A 24,735-nucleotide genomic window follows, 5' to 3' on the forward strand; every position below is an offset into this window, starting at 1 on the left:
TTCAAAGACAATCAAATCATCCAGTGGGTTCCTCGTGACATTTCCTCTTCCTCTTCAACAGCAATGAATGGGACTGCTGCCTTCTGCACCTGGTCAGGCTCCTTTTTCTAAATGCATCAAAAAAGGTGTTAGTATGGGTCACAAATCATAAAATTAAGACTTATGTGGTAAGACATTGAAATTTTTGAAAATTTTGAAAATAATTGAAAAATAAAGGTGTGAAGAGTAGTGTTTATTCAGTAGGGCGTGTGCCCATTTAAAACCCTATAGTAGCCTACTTTTCAAAAACATGTATTAATTTTCAAAACTTGTCTTCCAGAGCTGTCGGTCAACTGGATTTAATTGGGAAAACTTTCAGAGGTGTATCAGCTGAATGTTCTTGAGCTTGAATTGAATCATTAATAAAACAACCAAATAAATATAAATAATAAATCAACACACCTTTATACAAACCCACAGCAACTTTAAGATAAGTGCAAGTGGAAATATAACACACAAGACCTTTTTTGCAATCCATATTAAGAAAGCCTTCTAGAGCTAGAGCTTTCAAGACCCAACTCGTATTCTTGTGAAGCATAATGACATTGACTCAAAGGCAAACTGAAATTTAATATGCAGTCTGAATCAAAAATGGTGGCACACTACATTACATCTACATCCTTGGATATCATGATGTCCTTCATGTGGATTGAAGAACCAGTGTTTGTCTGGGCTGTGTATGCATGAGCTGATCAATTATTTAATGATTATTTATTGTACTGCTTCAGAAGACCCGTTTGTGCTGCTACATTTGCAAGAATAGCATATATTATACATTAATGAATAAATCAGTATATATACAATTATTTAATTTACAAGTGTCATGTTTGTGATTTTTTTTCATGTAAAGCTATAGCTTCTGATCTTTAAATCAAAACATACTCATTTTATGACATCAATTACTGCTTTATTTCATCAGAGACACTGTCTAAATGTTACTTGTGTGGGCTATTTTACTTTTAATTTAATTAGAAGTAGGCCAACAGAACCCGCTACAGATTAAAACTGCTTACAGAACAGGCATTAGGACTCGGGGGAAGCTGCCGCTGCCGCTGCAGGTGCTATTACTCTTTACTCGATCACACACCAAAGCCTGCTTTCACAGATTAAACGCAGCAATCCAAAACAGTCAATCTAATAGTCATTCAGACAAAATGTTGCTTCAAGAATGAGCCCCATTGCTGACGTGATCTAATCGCTAGCACACCCTGAGCACATGTGAGTTCATGTATTCCACTTATCGGCAAAACATATTGGCATAATTTTTCATATCGGGCTGATGCCGATATTTACATTTAAAGCCATTATCGGCCGATTCCAATATCAGTCCGATAATATCGTGCATCCCTAATTCAAATGCATTTCATTTTATTGACCACAATATCATTGATATTTGTCTGAGAGGGGCACTTTTGAATCATTTTGAAAAGGGGCAGGGGCTTGAGCCCTCTTTACTGTTATCATTGTCATATTGTCAAAGTGTCTAATTTTGAGGTTTGGTAATCTTTCTATTCAAAATTGCGATTCCTCGATTTATAAAAAATTAAATCGTGGCAAAACATTAAATTAGAATTAATCGATAAAATCTGAAAAATTGCCCAGCCTTAAGTCAATCCCTGTTTATTTTCCAGGCGGTGGTGCTCTGCATGTTCCTGGAAATGGGAAAAGTGGATCTGAAAGGAAAGAGAGTTATTGAGCTTGGAGCCGGCACAGGTTTGGTGGGCATTGTAGCTGCTCTGCTTGGTAAGCATTGCCTAAAATAATATTTAAAAAAAACAATTTTGGTCAGAATTGTCTTAGTCAGTAATGCTTTTCTCGCAGGAGCCAATGTGAGAATTACAGACCGAGAGACTGCACTGGAATTCCCGGCCAGCAGGGGGCGGTACAGGTGCCCGAACTTACCTGGGGTGAGAATCTACATGATCTGTATGCCACAGGCAGCTTTGATTTGATCCCGGGAGCCGACATCGTTTACCTGGAGGAGACATTTCCCGCCCTCCTGCAGACTCTTGAACACCTGAGCTCAGAGAACACGCTGGTGTTGTTGTCCTGTCGCATTCGAGCTACGCCGGAAGTTCTCTGTGCAAGAGGTCTATTATGACTCTCAAAGGGACATTCACATTTACAGAACACGACCAACACTGAACTGTAAGAGCTGGTGTGGAGGAAACTGGGTGAAGGTCCCTGTTTGTAATTCAAAGCATTTTAAGCTTTATAAAAAGTATTGAAGATGATTAAATGACCATATTTAAGAGGACCATAATGTTTATATGTTTTGTTTGGCTTCACTGCTTGGGCAGCAGGTGGTGCTGCTATACAGGAGTGGAATAATTATCTGGCTTTATGCTAAAATAGACACCTGTTTTACTTTCAGCATCTCTTTTTATTTCATTTTCACTTGATTGATTTTCAAAAGTGAGTACTTGGATTGCAAATGAGATGCATAATGGTAATTAATACTACTATTATTAGTATTATTAACAATTGTTGATTTCTATAAACAATCCAAAATATATTTATTATTATAATTAATACATTATTATTTAAATATAATTAATAGTGATAACAGTAATAATAATAATTATTAATATAATTAATGTTATTATTATTACTATTATGAGCTATTGTTGTTTTTCTATTTAATCCAAATATGTATTATTATTATTATTCATAATATTTTGCTTAAAATTATTCTTTAAATATAAATAATTGTTCCTGTATAAATGTGTGTGTGTGTGTGTGTGTGTGAGATAAAACCTACAATTGTTAGTATTTAAATGTAAAAGTTATAATAATAATGTATTATATATACAATCCAAATGTCCATTATTATTATTATTTTATGTAAATATAATAATAATTATAATTAATATTATTAAAACATTATTATTATTAACTATTGCTGTGTTTTGTATAGAGTCCAAAATATGAATTAATAATAACGATGATAATAATAATAATGCTTAAAATGATTCTTTAAACATAAATCATTGTTCTTGTTTATATACAATCCAAAAATATATCTATTGTCATAGTTAATATAATTAAGTCATTATTACTACTACAACTACTACTACTTGTTGTTGTCAGAAAATATCAATTAATATTATAACCTAATTTTTAAATGTAATAGTTATAATAATAATATAAAATAAAAAGTTATGTATATACAATCCAATATATTATTATTATTATTATCAAATATTACTATATGTATATAAGAAAACAACAACAATAATAATAATTATTATTTTGTGTGTGTGTATGTATAGTTGTTAAAAGATGTTAGGCTTAAAAATAATGTTTGTGAACATGTGAACTCTTCACAGTAATTTGTTTTGACATTTTAGGATGTATAAGGCCGTATTTATGTTAACTACGCTTTTGATGCATTAACCCCCCAGATACTTATCATCAAAATGACCCTTATCTTGGATAAACATTTCTCCAGTTGTATAACAGATAGCCCACATCCTGTCAAACCGATCAAAAACTAAAGCAAAGACTCTTCCAGTGTTTCGGCTCTGAGATATTTCAAACCAATCAATAATTTGAGAAGTTTTTAATTTGAGGATAGCATGTATTTGCAGGTGTCTTTTATGTTTCCGACATATTACTGCGCACTTAGAGGCTCGTAAGTGTTGCGATTCATTATTGTGTCACAGAATAATTATGTGTTTTTCTTGATAAACAAGTCATTACTGGACCAAACGTGTCATGAAGCAGCGTGACAGCGTCCCTGATGCTGCTAGAATGTCGTTAAAGCACATCACCTGTTAAAAGCGACACAAAAAAGCATGCTGCATTTGGCCATATCGAATTTAAGTGAATGTGTGTGTATTTGTTTGCAGAGGAAGTCCGCTTTGTGGCAGATGAGACTGGTAGTTCCACCTGAGCGCAGTCAATAAAGAAGACACTATGATATTTGTTGAGCTTTTAACAGGCTTTTAAACCCTTGTTTGCTGTTAAATGATTTCTGAAGATCCGCCGATATAGAAAAAAACATCCTTTGAAGTTTCCTTCAGCCTTTTTAAGTCGCAAATTTGAAATATTTAGTAAAACGTCAAAGTTCAGTTTTGTTCGAAGCACTGCCGCAGTTTAATTGCGCAAACTAATTTTAAAATCTACTTCCGAAGACAGCTGTGAACGGGCTAATAACAGCACACATGGCCTTTTATTGTTTTCTGTGACATCACATCTTTTCAGCTCCTTTATTGCAGGAGCCCTTATCAAGCGACAGTGACATCAGAGCAACCGAAAGTCATCCTGATATTGTGAATCACTTATTGCAAAATAGCTCTGTAATTACAGTAAACGCCTGTCTTGAATGCATGGATATGACCTTTCACTCCTATATGATAAAAATCTTTTGTGAAGCATCTAATCTGTTGCATTTTACAGCCCTTGACAGTGGAAAACGCCCTTAGTTATCATGGTATCTTCTAAGTTATATTGTCTTGAGTCCTTACGGAATATGGTCAGTTGCATTCGGTTTGATTTCAACCTTCGACCCTGGACCACAAAACCAGTCTTAAGTGTCATTTTTTTCTAAATTGAGATTTATACATCATCTGAAAGCTGAACAAATAAGCTTTCCATTAATGTATGGTTTGTGGTCAGACAATATTTGGCTGAGATACGGCTATTTGGAAAATCTGGAATCTGAGGGTGCAAAAAAATCTAAACATTGAGAAAATCACCTTTAAAGTTGTCCAAATGAAGTTCTTAGCAATGCATATTACTAATCAAAAATGAAGTTTTGATATATTTATGGTAAAAAATTTACTAAATATCTTCATGGAACATGATCTTAATATCCTAATGATTTTTGGCATAAAAGAAAAATGGATAATTTTGACCCATACTGTGTATTTTTGGCTATCGCTACAAATATACCCCAGCGACTTAAGACTGGTTTTGTGCTCCAGGGTCACATATAATAAATTATATATAATAATAAATAGTAGTAATATAAATAAAGATATTTTTATTTATTTAATTTTTTATTTATTAATTCACAAAATTTGATTTAGTAATTTGACAATAAAATGCAGCAGGTTTTCCAACCCAATGTCATGATAAAACATCACCACTTTATACAAGGTGATGATTTAGTATAAATTCATACAATGTAATTCCTATGAAAACGTAAGCTTTTGATTGGCAATTTGATTGATGACAAATGCAGCAGGTTTTCTAACCCAATGTCACGATAAAGTTGTCAATTTCATATATAAATTCGTGATTTGTATGAAAACAAATTTTTAGAAAAAAAAACATCAAGCTCCACCCCTAAACTGTCAGTGCACTGTAAAAAGTGATGTTGACTTAACTTAAAAAAAAATTGAGGAAACCCGTTGCTTAAAAATTAAGTAAATAATAATTTAAAAAACGTTAAGTGAATTGTTAAGTTCGCTTAAGTTTTCTTTTTTATTATTATTATTATTATTCACTTAATAATTTTAAGGCAACGGGTTTCCTATTTTAATTTTTTTAAGTTAGGTCAACTTATCATTTTTTACAGTGTGGGCGTAGCAGATTGTATGAATTCATAGGAATTAGCCACCAATTCGCTAAAATGTAAAATAGTTACAAATTGTAATGAGACCATGTCAGGTTTTCCGACTTTGTTAATGGTGACATTAAGAACATAACTAAAATTCAGTCGATGTGAATCATTTCTGTTGAAAAATCGGTTCAAAAAATCGTTCATCGCTACTATGTCATACATAAAACATTTTCAGAAAATGGCCAAACATTGGCCTAGAAATGGTCTTTAATTAGTTTTCCTCAGACAGTTTATGCCTGGAATGCACTTTTAAGTCTTTTTGAATTAATACATGTTACATAAAGTACGGTTTTAAATTTCAAAGGTGCTCTTAAGATACTAAAACCTGCCAGGAAAGTCTTTTCATTTAATTTCTCTGCAGCTCCCTCCAGCTAGTTGTCCAACAGCTGTTCTTTCCTCTGTGGCTTTAAATGAAGTGGCAACACCGTAAACAGTCATTGCCTCTCGACAAACCACAACAGTGCACGACTGCAATCCACAGTTATGAAATAGCATTGAACACCACACCCAAAGAAAGCATATGCTTAGACACCAAAATAAATAAATACTCTCTCGCACTCTTTCAAAGAACACAGAGATCCATTCCGACTTAATCAAATTGTTTATACAAAGTAGAAACATATGCCATTTCCAAAATGACCAACATGAGGTTTAGAATAGCTTTTAAAGACTTAATTAAGTTACCTTAAAATGTTTTTGATGTAGTACTTGTATCAACTTAAATCAGGGAATTTGTTTTCACAATAGAGTGTGTGGACACCAGTATGCTAAAGTCAAACATGCTTCGTCTCCTTTAAAACAACTCAGGGAAGTGCGCCTATGTCACCTCACATTATTTATTATTTGCTTTATCAATGACCATCATAAATTTTATGGTCTGAGAGGCAATATGGGGCCTGCTGTAAAGATGCCAGAAAACAGGCCATTACAGTATGTGCGAGGGAATGCTGCATGGCTTTTCATAAGCTTACATATGATTCATATGGAGAAAATGGCACTATTTCTTAGTTTAGACAAATGTAATGCCTCGTGTATTCCATTCTGGACTGTGTGAAATGTTTGCTTTTGCCTTTATCGCTAATACATAGTGATAAAGCTTCATATTTTCATTAAAACAGTATGTAGCCTATAACAGAATGTAAAATGTGGCCTATCCTTTAAACATTTGATTAATGAATTAATAGATCAATATCCCTGTTGAAAAAAACAGCATTTGCTGGTTTGAGCTGGTCCTTAGCTGGTTTAAACTGGTCCAGGACCAGCTTAAACCAGCTCAAACCAGCGTCCAAGCTTCAAAACCTTCCTAGCCAGCATGCTGGTTTTTACAACGGGGATACTAACCGTTTTCTGTCATCCTTAGGTGAAGGTGTTGGGAAGTCCGGTTCATTTAGTGAGTCATTCATTCGAACAGTTTGTTTTAATGAATCAAATCGAATCAAATGAGAAGTCCCGTGCGTTTTACGTTTCATTGCTTTTGTAGAGCATTTTGGACCGGTAATAAACTATCTACTAATTGGCCAAGCTGGTTTTTGTTCTGTGGTAGCTAGTCAGCAAACTATTAAGCTATGACCAGCTCAAAACTAACTATATCATGTTCCAAAACGCAGCTACAAGTTTAACCTGAATAACAGGGAATAGTATTTACAATATTAATAGGCTACGACTACTAGAATTCAAATCTTTAATAATTTCCACCATTTTAACAATAGTTACATGAATTTTGTACAATCGCTTTGCGAATCATTTCGCTCTACATCGAATCGGTTCAAAAGAATGATTCGCGAATAGGATTTCTGACGAATTATCCTCATATGGCTCAAGTAATCGGACAAATCTAGAGCATTTGATAGTGCAAATGAAAAATGATCTGTTTTGCATCAATATTTGAGGACACTGATCCATTCCCTTACAACATGTAATCGTTACAAACTCGAGGAAACTTTCTTTTGTGCAGAACACCACGCTCAGCTTCATTAGTAGCTTTGACATGCATTATAGAGAAATTACAGTATCACTGACTAAGATACCGCTTTTTAAAGGAATGCGAACTTTAATCTGTCAGCACTTTATTGTTTCCTTAAGCAAAGTTGAGGTAATATTTAACACTCCTGCTCTATTCGACTCTCGGGAGCGTCAGCGCGCAACAGAGAAACCGAATTGCGCTGGATAATAACGGAATTCTGAACTAAAACCCTCGCATTTCACTCTAAGATGGTCAGTAAGTGCTAAATACTGCAAATATTTCGCGCACAGTTTGTAAAAGTACGTTTTTAACTTTAGAGAGTTGTGCGTAAAAGCGCGTTTGGAGAGTATGGCAAGGCGCTGCGTCCTTTGCGTGTATGATTGATTTTAAAGTTGATTTATCTGATTTTTGTTCTTGACATATTTTAGGGGGTTGGAAAATGGGTTCTGGCAGCATTTGGGATCGTAGTGATCGTTGTGTTAATAGCTGTTCCAACAGCCATTTTTCTCAACGGTAAGTGATTGTTTATGGATAAATCCATGCGCATTTGTGTGGATAGGTTTAATATGTTTCATCAAATCAATAGCTATTCTTGATTGACAGCTCTATATGGATTCATGGTAAACTTGTAAATGTCAAACTATTACTGTACATGTTTTATGGATTTATAAGTCTCACTGAAGTAATGCTATAGTTATAGGCTGTCACAGGTGACTGGCTGCAGGACTGCTTACATCAGTGTTTTAGAAGCACTGCAGCTCTTATCTTCCCCTCAATCTGATTCACTTTGTACATGATAATGTACTCATTAACTTTGTACAGGATAATGATTTCGCTTGTATAATTTACAATTTATTATATAACACATACACTGAAAAAGATTGTGTTTCAGTAAATCTATCTATCTATCTATCTATCTATCTATCTATCTATCTATCTATCTATCTATCTATCTATCTATCTATCTATCTATCTATCTATCTATCATCAGAGGATAAAACTGAATCCCAGAGGACTTTTACTTTAGAAGATTACTTCAATGGAACTGCAAGAACCAAATCATACAACATGCGATGGGTTTCAGGTACTGTGAAATAAGTAACCTCTACAAATAAATATATACACTTAAATAGAAAGTATGCTGTGGTTGTACTATAGTACAATAATGGTGTCAAATAGAAACACTATTGTACTTTGAAATATACCATGTACCATTTTATATGGTTCTACCATGGTATTTTTGGTGTTTTTAAGTGCATATTCATGTTCTGTGGTATTTACTTATAGTACCAAGTCCAAAAACATGATAATACCATGATATTTTCATAAGTAAACTTTTGTAAGTGGATATTGGCATGTTTTATAATGAAATCAACCATTTGCTACCTTTATGCACTGTTTTTCTTGCAGATGAGGAATATCTTCACAAGACAGGAGAAGGTTCATTGCATCTGATCAACGCAAACACTGGAAATGGAAGTGAATTTGTGAATCAACAGATATTTGTAAGAGTGTTTGCCTCATCTTCCCTTTTCTGAATAGGAAGTGGTGTTTTGTTCCAGTATGTAAATGTCACATACTGGATATGTGTGAACCATGACGCATCTAAGTGACTTTTGATAGTTTGGGGACCAATTCTCACCATTAACTAACTATTAACAATGACTTTGTCTCAATAAACTCTTAATTTGCTGCTCATTAATAGTTAGTAGGTTGTTGTTAAGTTTAGGCATGGTGTAGGGTTAAGGTATCTAAAATATGGTTATGCAGAATAACACATTAATATATGCTTTATTAGTGCTAATAAACAGTCAGTATGCTAGTGATAGGGATGTTAATAAGCAACTAGTTAATAGTGAGAATTGGTCCCTAAGCGAATAAGTGAGTGAAAAGTCCCAGAAATTTACATCGAAAGATGTGGGGTTGGGTCTTTTTATAGTTGGCGCAGTAAGCCACTGCCTAGCAACTACCTAGAATACCCTTGCCACCACAAAGCAATGTACTAAAAACCAGTTTTGCATAAGAAAGCACCACTCTTGTTTCTTCAGAAATTCTGAAATGGTCTATTCGAATCAAGCCACGTGCAAATCTCTGTTCTTATATCTGTTTAAAAGTCTGATAAGAGCATCTGTTAAATGGCTTAAATGTAAATGCAAGTTTGTATCGATTCCTTGAACTTACAACGGTGGTCTTTCTTTGATGTTATCAGTCCCGTGCGGCAGCTTTTGATTACATGGTGTCAGCCGATCAAAAATACGTCTGTTTCCTGAGCAACTACACCAAGGTATTCGATGAAACGCTTTGATGGGTAATTAATCATTTATCATCTGCTATTGGTGTCCAGATGTTTAATGTTGACTTTCTTCTCCAGCTATGGAGACACTCCTACACTGCATCATATTCCATCTACGACCTGGAAAAAAGGTTTGTTTACTAGTGTTTTACGGTCTATAAAGCTAGCTAGCTGTTTATGCTAACAAACAGCTATGCTATGTCATAACTGTGATTTAATGATCACTCTGTAATCATTTAAGATGACTAACTTGCTCTTTATTTCAGGGATTTTATAAATACAGATATCCCACATGAAATCCAGTACCTAGCATGGTCGCCAACCGGCCACAAACTGGTGAGTATCATATCAGTTCAGTCATGTAGGTGTCATAAAACCTTGCCGTCATTTAACTTGTTTTTGCCGTGTCATTAGTTATTCTTTCTGTATGCGAGGAACTTGGTTCACTGCATGTGTTAATATGTGCTTTTAAAAAGTTTTGAGGGTAGCTAACTACATAACTAGGTTTAACTACTTTTTTGACAATAATTAAAATGGTAGCTTTAACAGTAACAATTTTTTTTCAACAAATAGCAGTAGTTTCACAAAAGTCTTGCTAAATTTTTTTGTAGTGTGACAGTGGCAAAGCTGTTTTTGAAAACAACTTAGCTTTTTTAGGTAATATGCTAATTTCTCCAACAAACTCGTGACAATTTGCGCACACAGCTTCCTTTTATTAAATATTGGGATTGATATATCAGTACATACTGGGGTCTTCTAGTCTATAGTTATGTATTATAAAATATATATTGCATACTGGAGGTAGCTAATTAAAAGAAAGTGTAGCTTTTCCAAAAAAGCTCATTTTTACAATAAGTAGCGCTATAGCATGAAATAGATATTTGCGCACACAGCTTCCTTTTGTTAAATAACTTTAATTAAATAAATAATTGGTTAAATACTGTGATTTATAAATACGGTATTTGCTAGTGTTATTAGTTGTATGTTCAAAAGATATATTAAATGTTGAGGGCTGTAGCTTTTCCAGTAGCAAGCAAATTTTTCCAGCAATTAGTGTTGTAGCATGACAAAAAGATGGCTAAAATATGAGTTCATAATCCATAATATTGCTTTTTCTAGTGAAAAAGTCCATCACTTGTTGTCCTCTCACATCAAAATCAATCAACATATTTGTTTAGAACTGTTTTGGACTGTTCTCACTTGTAAAAACTGTGCTTTATCTGTGCATATTTATCTCCTGTTTCAAACAAGAGTTTTTCACTGGAGAAAGCAATTGTGGATTCAAATTTTAGCTGGACGCAATGGTTTTAAGTGAAAAATGTCTTAATGATGGATTTGTTTCTTACAAGACAGACATGTATAGTGATGAAAGCCAAACTATTAAATGTCATGGATGAATATTGATTGAGTAATCCACTATTTTGTAGAGGGGCAAAATGGCAATTTTGCCCCTCAAAATGCCAATTTTCACCTGAGATTCAGAGCCAAATTACAGGGGGGGGGGTAAAAATGACTTCAGAAAGATGGTAGCATCATAATGTTATTTTTACACAGAGATTGGTAGGTCTGTTAGTAAAATCTGTTCACTTTAGCAATCTTTGTTGCATTATGTGCTGATGATGACCATTCAAAAATGGCGAGACAGCACTTTTCAAGTTTTTTTCTCCAAAGTTTGCATGCCTGTAACTCAAGAAGTATTAAAGATATCTTAATCCCCTTTTAGATATTGGGTTTTAACAAACTTTCCTTTTAGCACCTTCATTTTTAAGGGCCTATATGGTTCAGTTCCAGAGATATTGGAATGTCAATATGGCTCCAAGAGTAAATTGTTAAAATGTATGTTTTCAGTGGTCAAAAACCAAATGTGGGTCAGTTTGCAAAACTATGATACATTTTTTCCTTTAAAGAGGAATGTCAGAAGAATGTCTGGTTGAGTTGACATGGCATGACCCAGCTTTTTTCTCCACCAAATATCTTCAGTGTTTTAAAGCTACTTTTGGATAGTAGCGGGCTGAATGATTTTGGAAAAAATGTAATTGCAATTTTTTATTTTTTTTTACCAATATTGCGATTTAATATGCGATTATTTTTTCAAGCTTTTTATATTCTGTATTATTCAGTAAAGACAAGTATTAAATCATTGTGTATAGTATGCAGTTTTGGGCATGTTATTTTAAAAAAGTAATTAGTTATATTACTAGTTACTTCTCACAAACAGTAACTGAGTTACATCATTATAAAATAAACTAATTACCAGGGAAAGTTACTATTTTTAAATGTTCAAATATGTCAAATAATATTAAATATGTTAAATGAATGAAATGGTCACTAAATAGAATCAATTATTATTATAAAACATTGTACACTAATCTACACTATTTTAATATTTCTGTGGGACACTGTGAGAGACACCTATTAAATTCAATTGATTATTGTAAATATTATCAACCCTCTATAGACACCTTGGCAATAGAATCTCCATTGGCATGTAATTTCTTTTTAGTTTATAAATATCTCACTTAGCATCAGTCAGTCAAACATTATATGATATTATGATAATTGAGCATTAAATGATGATAGAACTTTAGTAATTAGAATAACCGTGCATGAATGCATATTTGTCATGTTGATTGAACTTAGGCCTGGTTATTGTTTGTCATTTAGTGTTTCTATTAAAAAACTACAAATAATACTGATAAAATAAAACTACTACGAATTCTACAACTAATAAGAACAATATAAAATGCACTAAGGATTATTGAGCTACTAGGTTCATGAATATTAATCAGGTTGTCTGCGTTCACTCAAACTGAATCGCTGAAATCAAAACAGGGAGGGTAATAGGTGAGCGCCAGCCAGTGAGATTGCCGTTTGCGATATTATCGCAAATGCAATTAATCGCTCAGCCCTAGTAGCGTGTTGCAGTCAAGGGAGTAACAGGACAAGCTAGCTTCAAAGTAGCGACTACAAAACTGCTTGTCTTCCAAAACTCCAAACCCTTTGCACACATATTCCCACCCAACAAAAATGTTCACTTATATATATATATATATATATTTTTTTTTTTTCTTCATCTTCAAATCCAAACAGGCTTTTGTGTGGCAAAACAACATCTATGTGAAGGAAACTCCCACCTCTGCATTCAGGCAGGTCACTACTGATGGAGCCCACAACCTGATCCTCAACGGCATACCTGACTGGGTGTACGAGGGTAAGAGATGCGCATTTAATGAAACTGATGGATGCTAATGTGATAAGAGAGGCCTTTTACCTTTTGAAGACTTAATGGAATAGTTCACCAAAAACTATCCAGGAAAGTTAGTGTTCTTGTGTACCTGTTTTCTCTGCAGAGGAGATGTTTTCCACCAATTTTGCTCTGTGGTGGTCACCAAATGGGAGGTTTGTGGCGTACGCCAAATTTAATGACTCAGGAGTCCACAACATTGAGTATACATGGTACGGAGAAGGCCAATATCCAGAAACAGTCTTAGTGCCATACCCCAAGGTAAAAGGATTTTTTTTTAAAGCAAAGTGTGATGTTAAAGAAATAGTTTGCCAGAATTGAAAATTTGCTGAAAATTTACCCTCAGGCCATCCAAAATATACAGTAGATGAATTTGTTTCTTCAGCGGAACAAGTTTATAGTAATTTAGCATTACATCACTTGGTCACCAATGGATCCTCTGTAATGAATGGGTGCTGTCAGAATGAGAGTCCAAACTGCTGATAAAATATAACAACAATCCACATATGATTCCAGTCCAGTCCACCACATCTTGTGAAGTGAAAAGTTGTGTGTTTGCAAGAAACAAATCCATCGTTAAAGCATTTTAATTTTAAACAGTCCCTTCTGGCTAAAATATGAGTACATAATCCATAATAATGCTTCCTGCAGTGTAAAAGCCCATCTCCTGTTGTCCTCTAACATCAAAATCTACCAAGATATTTGTTTAGAATTGTTTTGGACTGTAAACGGCGATTGATCTGTGCATATTTCTCTCCTGAGTCACAACTTTTTCACTGAAGAAACAGTTTGAAGTTAGATTAAAAACAATTTCACAAACATTTTCACAAATATTTTCGCTTAACAAGAGGTTAATTGATGGACTGGAGTCATGTGGATTACTTGTTGATTAGGGCTGTGCAAATAATCAAATGCGATGATGATGCGCATCTCGTCAGTAAATCTGGTTCGCAGATTAGTAGAAGCCTTAGTTCTCTGACAAGCTACGCAATATCACGTTCATGATCGAATGCGATTCATCTGCGATTATGAATGTGATATTGCGTAGCCTGTCAGTGAACTAAGGCCGCTCAATCTGAAAGCACGTGAAGGAGATTGCTAATCACAGAACTGGCTTTACTGACGAGATTCGATTATTTGCACAGCACTATTGTTGATTACTTGTGGATGTTTTTATCAGCTGTTTGGACTTTCATTCTGACGGCACCCATTCATTGCAGAGGATCCATTGGTGAGCAAATGATATAATGCTAAATTTCTCCAAATGTTTCCATGAAGAAATTAACTCATGTTGGATGGCCTGAGGGTGAGTAAATTTTGAGCAAATTTAAATTTTTGGGTGACTTATTTATAACACACATTTCTGATGCTCCCATTCACTTGTTTCCAAGGCCGGAACCCCAAACCCAACTGTGAAACTCTTTGTCTCCGACACAACCACAATCATGACCTATGAAGTCCTGGTTCCCAGTGATGTTGGTGCAGGGTAAGGAGTTTTGGTGTTCGCATGTGTTCTTCAGCAAGTTCTTCAGTAATTTGACCTAAAACGATGTGTTTTATCACAGAGAGCATTACCTGAGCACTGTTACGTGGGCATCAGATGAGAGAATTGCAGTGCAGTGGCAGAAGAGAACGCAGAACTATGTCGCTTTGAAGATCTATGACTTCACCGGCAATGCTTGGACAGAAAGTTCACTGGTACATCTAACTTCTTGGACTATTGTAGAGTCACTGAATCGACTGAAGCACAATCGTCATCCAATCACAATTCTTTTTTCTCATATGCTTTTTTTTTTCAACAGAGCCAGGTTATCACAAGCAGCACGGGCTGGGTTGGCCGGGTATGAATTATTTGATGACGAAATATATCAATTGATGTTTTAATGCAATGTTGAGTCAAGCTAATATGTCCCTGTTTTCATAGTTTTCTCCTGATGAACCTGTCTTTCGGCCGGATGGCAGCAGTTGTTATTACATTATGAGTGATGAGAAGCAATTTAAGCATCTTGTTTATTTCAGTCCAGTGAGTTTACAAACTATAAAAACATAATTAAATACAATTTTGTGCTATTTAAAATGTATATTTCAACTCATATTTAAGGTTTTGTTATTGCATTAGTATGTATATGTATTGAATATTTACACTTATAATATTTTAAATTTTATAAAAATGTAAAATATACATTAATAATAATGTATATTTTTGTAAAATATCTTAGCATTTTTAACATTTTCTTTTGTATAATTATAAACATTTTTAGAATAAAATGACAAATTGAGCCATGTTTAGTAACCTGTTTTATTTTTGCATTCAGCTAATATAAACTTCAAATTGAAGTAGAAACACAGCGTTGAATGTGTTCTGCATGTTTTCATATTGTTCGATATTGTTTCCTAGACAGGAAGGTCGTTCCTGACAACAGGAAATTGGGAGGTCACTAGCATCCTTAAGGTCACAAACAATGCTGTGTAAGTTAATTTGCTAGAAAGTTCTGTCACAGAAGTGTCCGAGATTCTTTTCTCAACTTTTTTCTCTGTTTGTGACAGATACTATGTGAGTAATGAACACAATGCGAGTCCAGGCCAAAGGAACGTTTACAAGTGAGTGTCACAAGCTGAAATCAATCAGATATTTTCATAGTTGAAAAATGTAATAAATTGTGTTTTGTTTTGTTTTTTCGACAGAATCACCATAAATGGTGATGTTCATTCGGAGCGTGAGTGTCTGACCTGTACCCTCGATGCGGACAGGTGCAAATATAATTCTGCCCTGTTTAGCACTACAGGAACCTACTACCTCATGAGCTGTTCTGGTACGTCATGTATATTCATTTTTATAGAACTTCTTTATATGCAAAGTACATTAAGCACACAAAAAGTCAATTAAATGTACCCAACATCTTTTATTTGTTTGTTTCTGAAGGGCCTGGACTGCCTCTGCACACACTGAGAAACAGCAGAGATGGAACAGGTACGGCTAAGCATTAAATTCATTAAAACTGCTGCCATTAGCAGTTAGCGCACAGATCAACAGTTAGCATAAATGTGTTCAAATCCCATTTACTGAACATTTTTCATTACATCCCCATGTCCTCTACAAAAAAAAAAAAAATTATTCATTCACTTATTTTTTTTATTATTATTTTTTTTTTATGTAAATTTCTTTTGTTATTTTGTAATATATACAGTGGCCCAGTAGTGCACAACACAATGAAATCTCCACAATAAAATGCATAGGACTAATTTTGTTGTGTTGTGTTGTGCTAATTTAATTGTTGTTTCCATTGTGTTGAGGAGATTTTGTTGTGTTGTGCTCAATATAAGCATAGCAAGTGCTTATAACTAATAGAATTATAATATTAAAATCATATGTATGTATTAGACAGTAAAATATGCAATATATATTGGAATACATGTATGTAGCAACTTTAAATTTGTTGCAGTAATTGTAATCACATTTATATAATTCATAAAAATTCTATATTCTATTACAGTAATACTATATTCTAAAAGCTATTATATATATATATATATATAATATATGTATATGTGTATATGAAAAAATTTATAATATATATATATATATACATGCATACATTTTGTAAACTAAATACCAATTTGGTCTTCTCCCTTTGAGAGTGCATATCAGAGTGAGTTTCTCTGTATTCATGTATTACAATGAGTTTAAATGTGTTAATTAATTATGAAAATGTTTTATAATTAATTAAATAGCATACTTTTTAATATAATTTATTTGTTATCTGTCAATTATCAGCTTTGGCCAGAATTTCAAAATCAGTGCAGTTAAGTTCAGTAGCAGTTATATTTCCATGTTTTTATTGATTTTAATGTCTATTTCACTTTCTTTTATGTAAAAGCACTTTGAATTACCACTGTGTATGAAATGTGCTATATAAATAAACTTGCCTTGCCTTGCCTTGCCTTACTAACTTGCAGAATTTCTCAAAATGTTTTTTAGAGGTGAGAATTCTTGAAGACAACAAGGATTTGGAAAGTGTTCTGCAGAATATCGCAATGCCGTCAGTTACACATGGCACGCTGAAGATCGGAGAGTTTGGTAGGGCTGACTCTGCAGGAGAGCAGAGAATCTGATCAAATAACCTAGAAAATGTGTTTGTTTTAAATCCTAATCTCGTGTGGGTTTTTTCCCTCAGACCTCTGGTACCAGATGATTCTGCCTCCCAAATTCGACAAATCCAAAAAATATCCTCTGCTTATTGACGTGTAAGCTAGCTACATATTTTGTGGTCTAATTTTGAGCTCTGATCTGGGTTTGATGGCCACTACAGTCTTAATTCTTTCATATCCTGTAGATACGCAGGCCCCTGCAGTCAGAAGTCAGATTTCCGGTTCAGAGTGGGATGGTCTACATACTTGGCCAGCACAGAGAAAGTGATTGTGGCCAGCTTTGATGGGAGAGGAAGTGGTTACCAAGGAGACAAAATCATGCATGCCCTCTACAAACGACTTGGCACTTATGAAGTTGAGGATCAGATAACAGCCGTTAGGTACAAAGATGTGTCCACACTGCTCTAAAGTGAATATATATTGATATTTTTGTGCTGCAGACATGAATAATTCCTCAAAAATGTATTTTGTTGAGGAGAGGTGAGCTGTTACTTTACTAAGCAATCAGATTAACAATTTTTAAAATGTTGGATGTTAAAATGGTGAAAACAATCTCAGACAATAAAGGATCCATATCCAAACTCTATTGACTTGATCCAGTAGGCAACCACCCAGAATACAGTGAAAACTACCTAGCAACACCTTAACAACCACTCGAAACACCCTGGAAACTCATGTAGCAATGCTTTAGCAACCACTCAAATCATCCTGGAAACAAACTGGCAACCACCTAGAAACCACTTCTCAACATACTAGTAACCACCTAGAACAGTCTGGATTCCACCTAACAACACTCTAGAAGCTACAATCTGTAGCAACGCTCTAGTGACCACCGAAATCACCCTAGCAACGACCTAGCAACTGGCCAGAACGCTCTAGAAGTTACAATCTGTAGCAAAGCTCTAGTGACCACCGAAATCACCCTAGCAATGACCTAGCAACCTGCCAGAATGCTCTAGAAGCTACAATCTGTAGCAAAGCTCTAGTGACCACTGATATCACCCTAGCAACGACCTAGCAACCGGCCAGAACACTCTAGAAGCTACAATCTGTAGCAACGCTCTAGTGACCACCGAAATCACCCTAGCAACGACCTAGCAACCGGCCAGAACGCTCTAGAAGCTACAATCTGTAGCAACGCTCTAGTGACCACCGAAATCACCCTAGCAACGACCTAGCAACAGGCCAGAACGCTCTAGAAGCTACAATCTGTAGCAACGCTCTAGTGACCACCCAACTCACCCTAGCAACGACCTGGCAACCAGACAGAACGCTCTGAAAGCTACAATCTGTAGCAACGCTCTAGTGACCACCCAACTCACCCTAGCAACGACCTGGCAACCAGACAGAACGCTCTGGAAGCTACAATCTGTAGCAACACTCTAGTGACTACCCAAATCACCCTAGCAACCACCCAGAACACCCTAGAAACTATTTATCAATGACCTAGCAACCACCTACAATACCTCAGAAACCACTTTGCAACATAATAGTCATACCAGCCCTAGTGACCATCTAGAACCCCCTGGAAACCACTTAGAAACATCCTAGAAACCATTCAGAATACTGTGGAAACCATCTTGCAACACCCCTAATGATCACCCAAATCACCCTATACACCTAGCACCCACCCTAGCACCCAACCACCTAGGACACTTCAGAAACCACTTAGCAACGACCCAGAACACCCTGGAAACCACCTAGCAACTTGCCAATGCCCTACCAGCAACTTCCAACACCCTGGAAACCATCTAGCAACTTAGCAATGCCCTAGTAACCACCTCAAAGACCCTAGAAACCACCTACACTAAAAAAATTGTAGTGAAGTGTAGTATTCTAGCAATAATTCACTCATAACTGAACTATAGCAATTGGTTTAATCATGTTACATAGCATACAATTGACATTTGCATTTAATTTATTAGAAATGACAATTATATATTTTTTCTTCATATTTAGACATTTTATTGACATGGGCTTCATAGATAAAAACAGGGTTGCCATCTGGGGCTGGGTAAGTTTTATTACCAGAAATCTTTTTTCTAATATCATGAATCTGACAAACTTCATTTTGAGAGTTGTCTTGATTGCAAAGTGATTGTTTTATCTGTCTTTAAAATATTGACAGTGACTTTTATATTTTGTTATTTGCAATTTTTTGGGGCACTGTATAAGTAACTGTGTGTTTGTGATGCAGTCTTACGGCGGTTATGTCACTTCAATGGTTCTGGGAGCCGGAAGTGGAGTTTTTAAATGCGGAATGGCCGTTGCTCCGGTCTCTAAATGGGAGTATTATGGTATGTATATGTATAATTGTGATCGGTTACGGATTACTAATTACATGATGAAAACTATGGTTAGTAACATAATCTGGAATACAGATATTAGGTAATATATTCTGACTATTTTTTAATTCATTTTAGATTACTTTTGGCTTAGCTCGTTTGTCACATAGACTTGAATGTGATTATTGTCTGTCATACAGATTAAAACAAAGAAAATGTATTTCACTCTGTTATCAATATTATGAAATCAATCAATTCTGAAAATTTAACCCTCTGGTGTTCCTTATTTGGGAGTCACACTTGTGATCTTCACGGTCAAAAGTGACCAGACATCAAACCTGAACACAGAGAAAGCATTTTGTTACACAAAATATTAAAATTCTATAAAAAAATAACAGATGAAGCTGTGATTTTTATAAATTCAAACATTTTTCGGTCAAAAGTGACCGAAGAGCACCAGAGGGTTAATGCCATTGAACGAATACGTAATCATGTAATCCATGAAAACTAATTTTCAAATGTAATCTAATCTAATTACAAGTACTGCTTGAAGAGCAGGTCATATGGGTTTTCGAAAAATATCTGTTTTGCCGTTACATCCTTCAATGTAAACAGTCTGCAAAGTTATTAAACAAAAAAGTGAATGATAAAGGAAAGAGTCGACTCAGAACCGCCTGTTACTGGCCTATGTCACTAGGTAACACATTTGCATAATCCCACCTGCCCGTGTAATACGAACACTCTGATCTGCCCACAAACACTTCCGTGATTCCTACCGAGGGGGACCCCAACCCTTCCCCCAAACCTTATAAGATAACAAAATAAAAAGCCTTTAATAAATAGTTCTTATAATTCGCTGTGAACCCACTATTTCCTAAAAATGTATCATTAATGTAGACAGTCATTGTTCTAATTACTTTGTTTAATAATAAAGAATGTAGACAAATTTGGGTTTACATACTGTATTGTTTCATCAGTTAGTCACGTTAGCACTCGGCTAAATCCACCATTATTGTTTTGTGTTTACAGTTTAGCAGCTAAACGTTAGCTGTGGGCAAGATTCACTTGTTTAAGTGTTAAACAAAATGTTTTTTATGTCATTATTTTAAGAACGGATTGGAGCATTATATTATTGTTTTGCGCAAAGGTGCATGCTTTGTCAATGGTAGCACTCGCTAACTTGTTCAAGTGCCAATCACAACAGGCTTGGCCGGCTGACCAATCAGAGCATAGGAGGCTTATGGAATTGAGGGGTTTACAGACCTTAAGCTCAGAATTGCTTCAAATGAATCGTTTCGAAATCATTAAATGTATATTGTGAGAAAATTGCAATGTTTTCTGACCTTAGATGCATTTAAACTTGTTGTCGGGGACTCCAACACTCCAACAACAAAAAACCCCCAGATGACCTGTTCTTTAATTTTCGGAATCTGATTATGTAACCTGTAGCACTGATAACTGGTATTATATTTCATTTTCCCCTCTTTGAAGTTGTGTGACAAGACTGTTGTTCTGTAATTTCCTCCAGACTCTATTTACACTGAGAGGTACATGCTGACGCCAATGGAGAACCAGGCCTTTTATGATGTAAGTTGCGCTTGGAAATTCTGATTTTTTTTTTTTGATAAATTAATTGGTTTCCTCATGGTGATGTCACAGAGAAGCGTGAGTCAGTCCTAATATAACTCACGAGAGGAAAGCGCAAGCGCTGCGTCACTCAGGGTTTATGGGATGTTATGATTCTTGCAGAATTCCACAGTGACAGGAAGAGCCAGGAACTTTAAATCGGTCCAGTACCTCCTGGTGCACGGCACCGCTGACGGTGAGATACCACCCATCTCTCTCTCTATCTCTGTCTCTCGTCCTATCTCTGCAACTGAGCAAACTTGAGTAAATGAAAATAAATTCATATTAAAATATAGAATAAAAATGAGCTGCATTCTTAATGTTTTTCTTTTGTGTCATTTTTGTTAAAAAAATTATTTTGTTCATTTGAATTAAATTATTAAAAAAAATACATGAATGCAATTCACTGAAATTTTTATATTCAGCTCTTATACATTATTTACATTTTCTGTTACTGTAAATATCATGAAAATGTATTTTAGTTCAAAATTATTCAGAATATTTCCTAAACATTACAGAAATATTTCCTTGTTACTTTGAGTTTTAGATCAATAATAAAAAAAAGTTTTATTATTATTTTATTTAAATTTCCTAAACATGTAAATATCTTTAAAATAACTCAATTTACATGACATTAAAGTGAAAACTCATCCCATCTTTTTTTCTCTTTTCTCATTGGTGTTTTCAGATAATGTTCACTTCCAACAAGCTGCTCAGATCTCTAAAGCGCTCGTGGATGAACAAGTAGACTTTGATGCAATGGTAAGAAAGCAGCAGAATTGCATTTTATTCAATAAATATTAATAATATAATAATAATTTTTAATAAATTAAAATTATGTGTACATATTAGTGCTGTCAAACGATTAATCGCGATTAATCACATCCAAAATAAATGTGTTTGTTTACAGAATAAATGTGTGTGTATTGTGTACATTTATTATGTATATATAAAGACACACACATACAACATATATTTTGAAAATATTTACATGTATAAACATTTATATATTTATATTCTTATATTTTATACTGTATATAAATATATTTAATATATATTAACATCATATATTTTTATTTTTTTTATTTTTACTATTATTATTATTTATTTTTCTTAAATATATACATGCATGTGTTTTGTATTTATATATTAATAATAAATATGCACAGTATACACATAAAATGTGTAAAACTTTTATTTTGATGCGATTAATCGCGATTAATCATTTGACAGCACTAGTACATACATATACATATCTACATATACATATATAGCTAAAAATATTACATATACAAAGGTTTCTTAATTTGTTTTACATTTATTTTTAATAAATTAATAAAACATGTTATATTTTTTTATATTTTATATATATATATATATATTTTTTTTTTGCCTTTTTCCTTTTTAAAATTGTCCTGCAGTATAACAAATTTTAATTTGGTTTCTTTTATATTAAAATAGCATTTTATATTAAAATAGCTCAATAGCATTATAAAACAATTAATAAACATTCATAAAATAATTTGCATGATTACACATGAATTCTTCATGTCAACAATCCATAAAGCAGCTCCAAAAAGTATATATATATATATATAAATAAATCACAAATATTTGAAGTGTTTTTCACTCGTGACCTGTTCTGTCTCTCTGTCAGTGGTACACAGATGAAGACCATGGTCTCGGCGGCTCGGCCAATCAGCACGTCTACACTCACATGAGTCACTTTCTGAAAAACTGCTTTGCTTGAACTTGTGAAACTTTCCATCGGACCAAATAAGCCCACCCAGAAGCCACAGCACTGAATCCACCTTACTTCCAGACCACTTCACACACTTAAACACGTCAGGAGTGTGACTCCCCATCAGCAGCCCCTGAATCCACAAGAACCCTGTAGCTACTGTACTGTGATGCAATAACGGACTCCTTTTAGTCACGTTTATCCGTTTCAAATGTACAGTCTGAACAACTGAGTCATGAATCTTTAGTACACCGAAAAATAAAAAACAGAAATACTTACTGGATAAACACAAAGCTTGATGAGCTAGCTAAAGAAAACTAAGAGTAAAAAAATCATAATAATACATACATACAAATAAAATAAAATAAAAAAGGTATTTGAATTAAATACGCTCAGATTTCATTATTATTGTTTATTATTATTATTATTAATTACCTTTTAAGCTGGGGAGAGCAATATTGTGTATTTTCCATATCAAGTTCATTGCCAGCTGTACATTTTCATATTTAGTACAAAAATAAAAAGAATATTAATGTTAATTTAATATTGTAATTATCAAATATATTAAATATAAAATAATGCATTACAATATTTTCCATTACAATGCATTACCATATTTATTGTATGTGCCATTACTTTTAAAATATGCGCCATAATTTGTATGATATATCAGAGATATATTTCAATATGTAATAAAATTAATCAAAAATGTGTTCAATTGTTCGTGACTTATTTACACTTTACACATATTTTCCAAGTTCAAAATTCATTCATTCTTACAAGCCAAGCCTCTTGTCTTTTAAAAAATTTTAAATCATTAATTTTTTTTTCTTAGTTAAAGTAGTAATTTTACTGTTATCCTGATTTTATTAAAAAACTAATTTATTAATAGCATTTTTATATATATTTTAATTTGAAGTTTCAGTTTAAATTTGTAATTAATGCACAACTAATTGCACTACTTCCAACAAAATACATTTGTTGTTTAGTAAAAACAACAAATATATGAAGATTTGATTTGCTAGTAATCAAATTCTATGCATTCTGGGAATTTTTTTTTTTTTATGAAGAAACTTCGCCTAACACTTTTGTTTACACAAAGTTGTCATTGACATATTAATACTGCATTAAAATAATTTTTGTTAATTGCAAAGCATTCTGGGTTGGACACAAAAATCATGTATACTAAAACTAAAAAACACATGAAACGTCTGTTTGTCACGTTCTCATGGACAGAGTTTCCGTCTCCTCTCTTGATTTTCGCCTACAGTAGCACTTGGCGCATTATTTTTCTCTGGGTTTATTTGCGAAAGCCTTCATCCTGCTGTCTCACACCTCCAGGATGGCTCTTATCTGGAGGTACTTTGGCACATCTCTCTCTTTAAGCAAACACGAGCGGTTTCATCCAGAGCGGGTAATGGACTGACACTAATGGACCTGAACGCCCATGTACGTGTGTGTGTGGGCTGCCGAGACGGGACGGCCCACCTGGACCGACTATATAAGACCCAGACCATTGAGAAGAGGCCACGAAACCAGCAGGAGAAGAGCGAGGAGAAGATCCAAACACACTCAACTCTTCCATCCATTGGTAAGTTGAAGGACTTCTGTGAGAGACCCAAAGGCTTGTAGATGTTCGGTTGGTTTCAAAAGTGACTTTTCTCTCATTTTTACAGAACGTGTGTGTTCAGAACTGAAAGAAGCTCTCAAAATGAAAGGCGTCCAATATCTCGCTGGTCTTCTTCTTCTCCTCTTTGTTCAAAACAGCATCGGCGTCCCACTGCAAGACGACAACACAAGGTTGGAGAAATGACCTTTTATGGCGT

At 34.3% G+C, this 24,735-nt stretch overlaps 2 protein-coding genes and 1 pseudogene across 3 annotated transcripts in view; all 3 read left to right on the top strand.

The window, feature by feature from the left end:
• The first annotated feature begins 630 nt into the window (after window positions 1-630).
• Window positions 631-3,947, top strand: LOC306875265 (protein N-lysine methyltransferase METTL21A-like; annotated as a pseudogene). Its single transcript has 4 exons — window positions 631-705; window positions 1,671-1,782; window positions 1,861-2,225; window positions 3,891-3,947. The product of its transcript is annotated as a protein N-lysine methyltransferase METTL21A-like (transcript).
• Window positions 3,948-7,558: 3,611 nt separating this feature from the next.
• On the top strand, window positions 7,559-23,163 carry dpp4 (dipeptidyl-peptidase 4). The gene is made up of 26 exons (XM_079425868.1): window positions 7,559-7,822; window positions 8,000-8,084; window positions 8,563-8,655; window positions 8,982-9,076; window positions 9,781-9,855; window positions 9,943-9,995; window positions 10,131-10,200; window positions 12,955-13,075; window positions 13,215-13,369; window positions 14,500-14,594; window positions 14,674-14,806; window positions 14,911-14,949; window positions 15,033-15,131; window positions 15,507-15,577; window positions 15,656-15,709; window positions 15,794-15,921; window positions 16,032-16,079; window positions 17,088-17,186; window positions 17,284-17,353; window positions 17,443-17,637; window positions 19,217-19,271; window positions 19,455-19,554; window positions 21,071-21,129; window positions 21,292-21,364; window positions 21,857-21,930; window positions 22,826-23,163. Exons 1-26 carry the CDS (start codon window positions 7,820-7,822, stop codon window positions 22,916-22,918), a joined length of 2,235 nt encoding a protein of 744 aa, XP_079281994.1. The 5' UTR covers window positions 7,559-7,819; the 3' UTR covers window positions 22,919-23,163.
• A 1,281-nt stretch (window positions 23,164-24,444) lies between these two features.
• LOC306875330 (pro-glucagon) overlaps window positions 24,445-24,735 on the top strand; it is a 3,839-nt gene continuing 3,548 nt past the window's right edge. The window contains exons 1-2 of the mRNA XM_079425820.1: window positions 24,445-24,500; window positions 24,586-24,709. Of these exons, the coding sequence (XP_079281946.1) occupies window positions 24,621-24,709 (89 nt within the window). The 5' untranslated portion in view covers window positions 24,445-24,500; window positions 24,586-24,620. The remainder of the gene's footprint in view (window positions 24,501-24,585; window positions 24,710-24,735) is intronic.

The sequence above is a fragment of the Barbus barbus genome (genome assembly GCF_936440315.1).
Source record: "Barbus barbus genome assembly, chromosome: 9".
Taxonomy (NCBI): Eukaryota; Metazoa; Chordata; class Actinopteri; order Cypriniformes; family Cyprinidae; genus Barbus; species Barbus barbus.

Excerpts from the sequence above, each read along its gene's own strand:
- dpp4 (XM_079425868.1), top strand. Across the intron at positions 9,996-10,130 it reads ATCTACGACCTGGAAAAAAG|GGATTTTATAAATACAGATA; the intron begins GTTTGTTTACTA and ends TCTTTATTTCAG. Across the intron at positions 15,710-15,793 it reads GGCCAAAGGAACGTTTACAA|AATCACCATAAATGGTGATG; the intron begins GTGAGTGTCACA and ends TTTTTTCGACAG.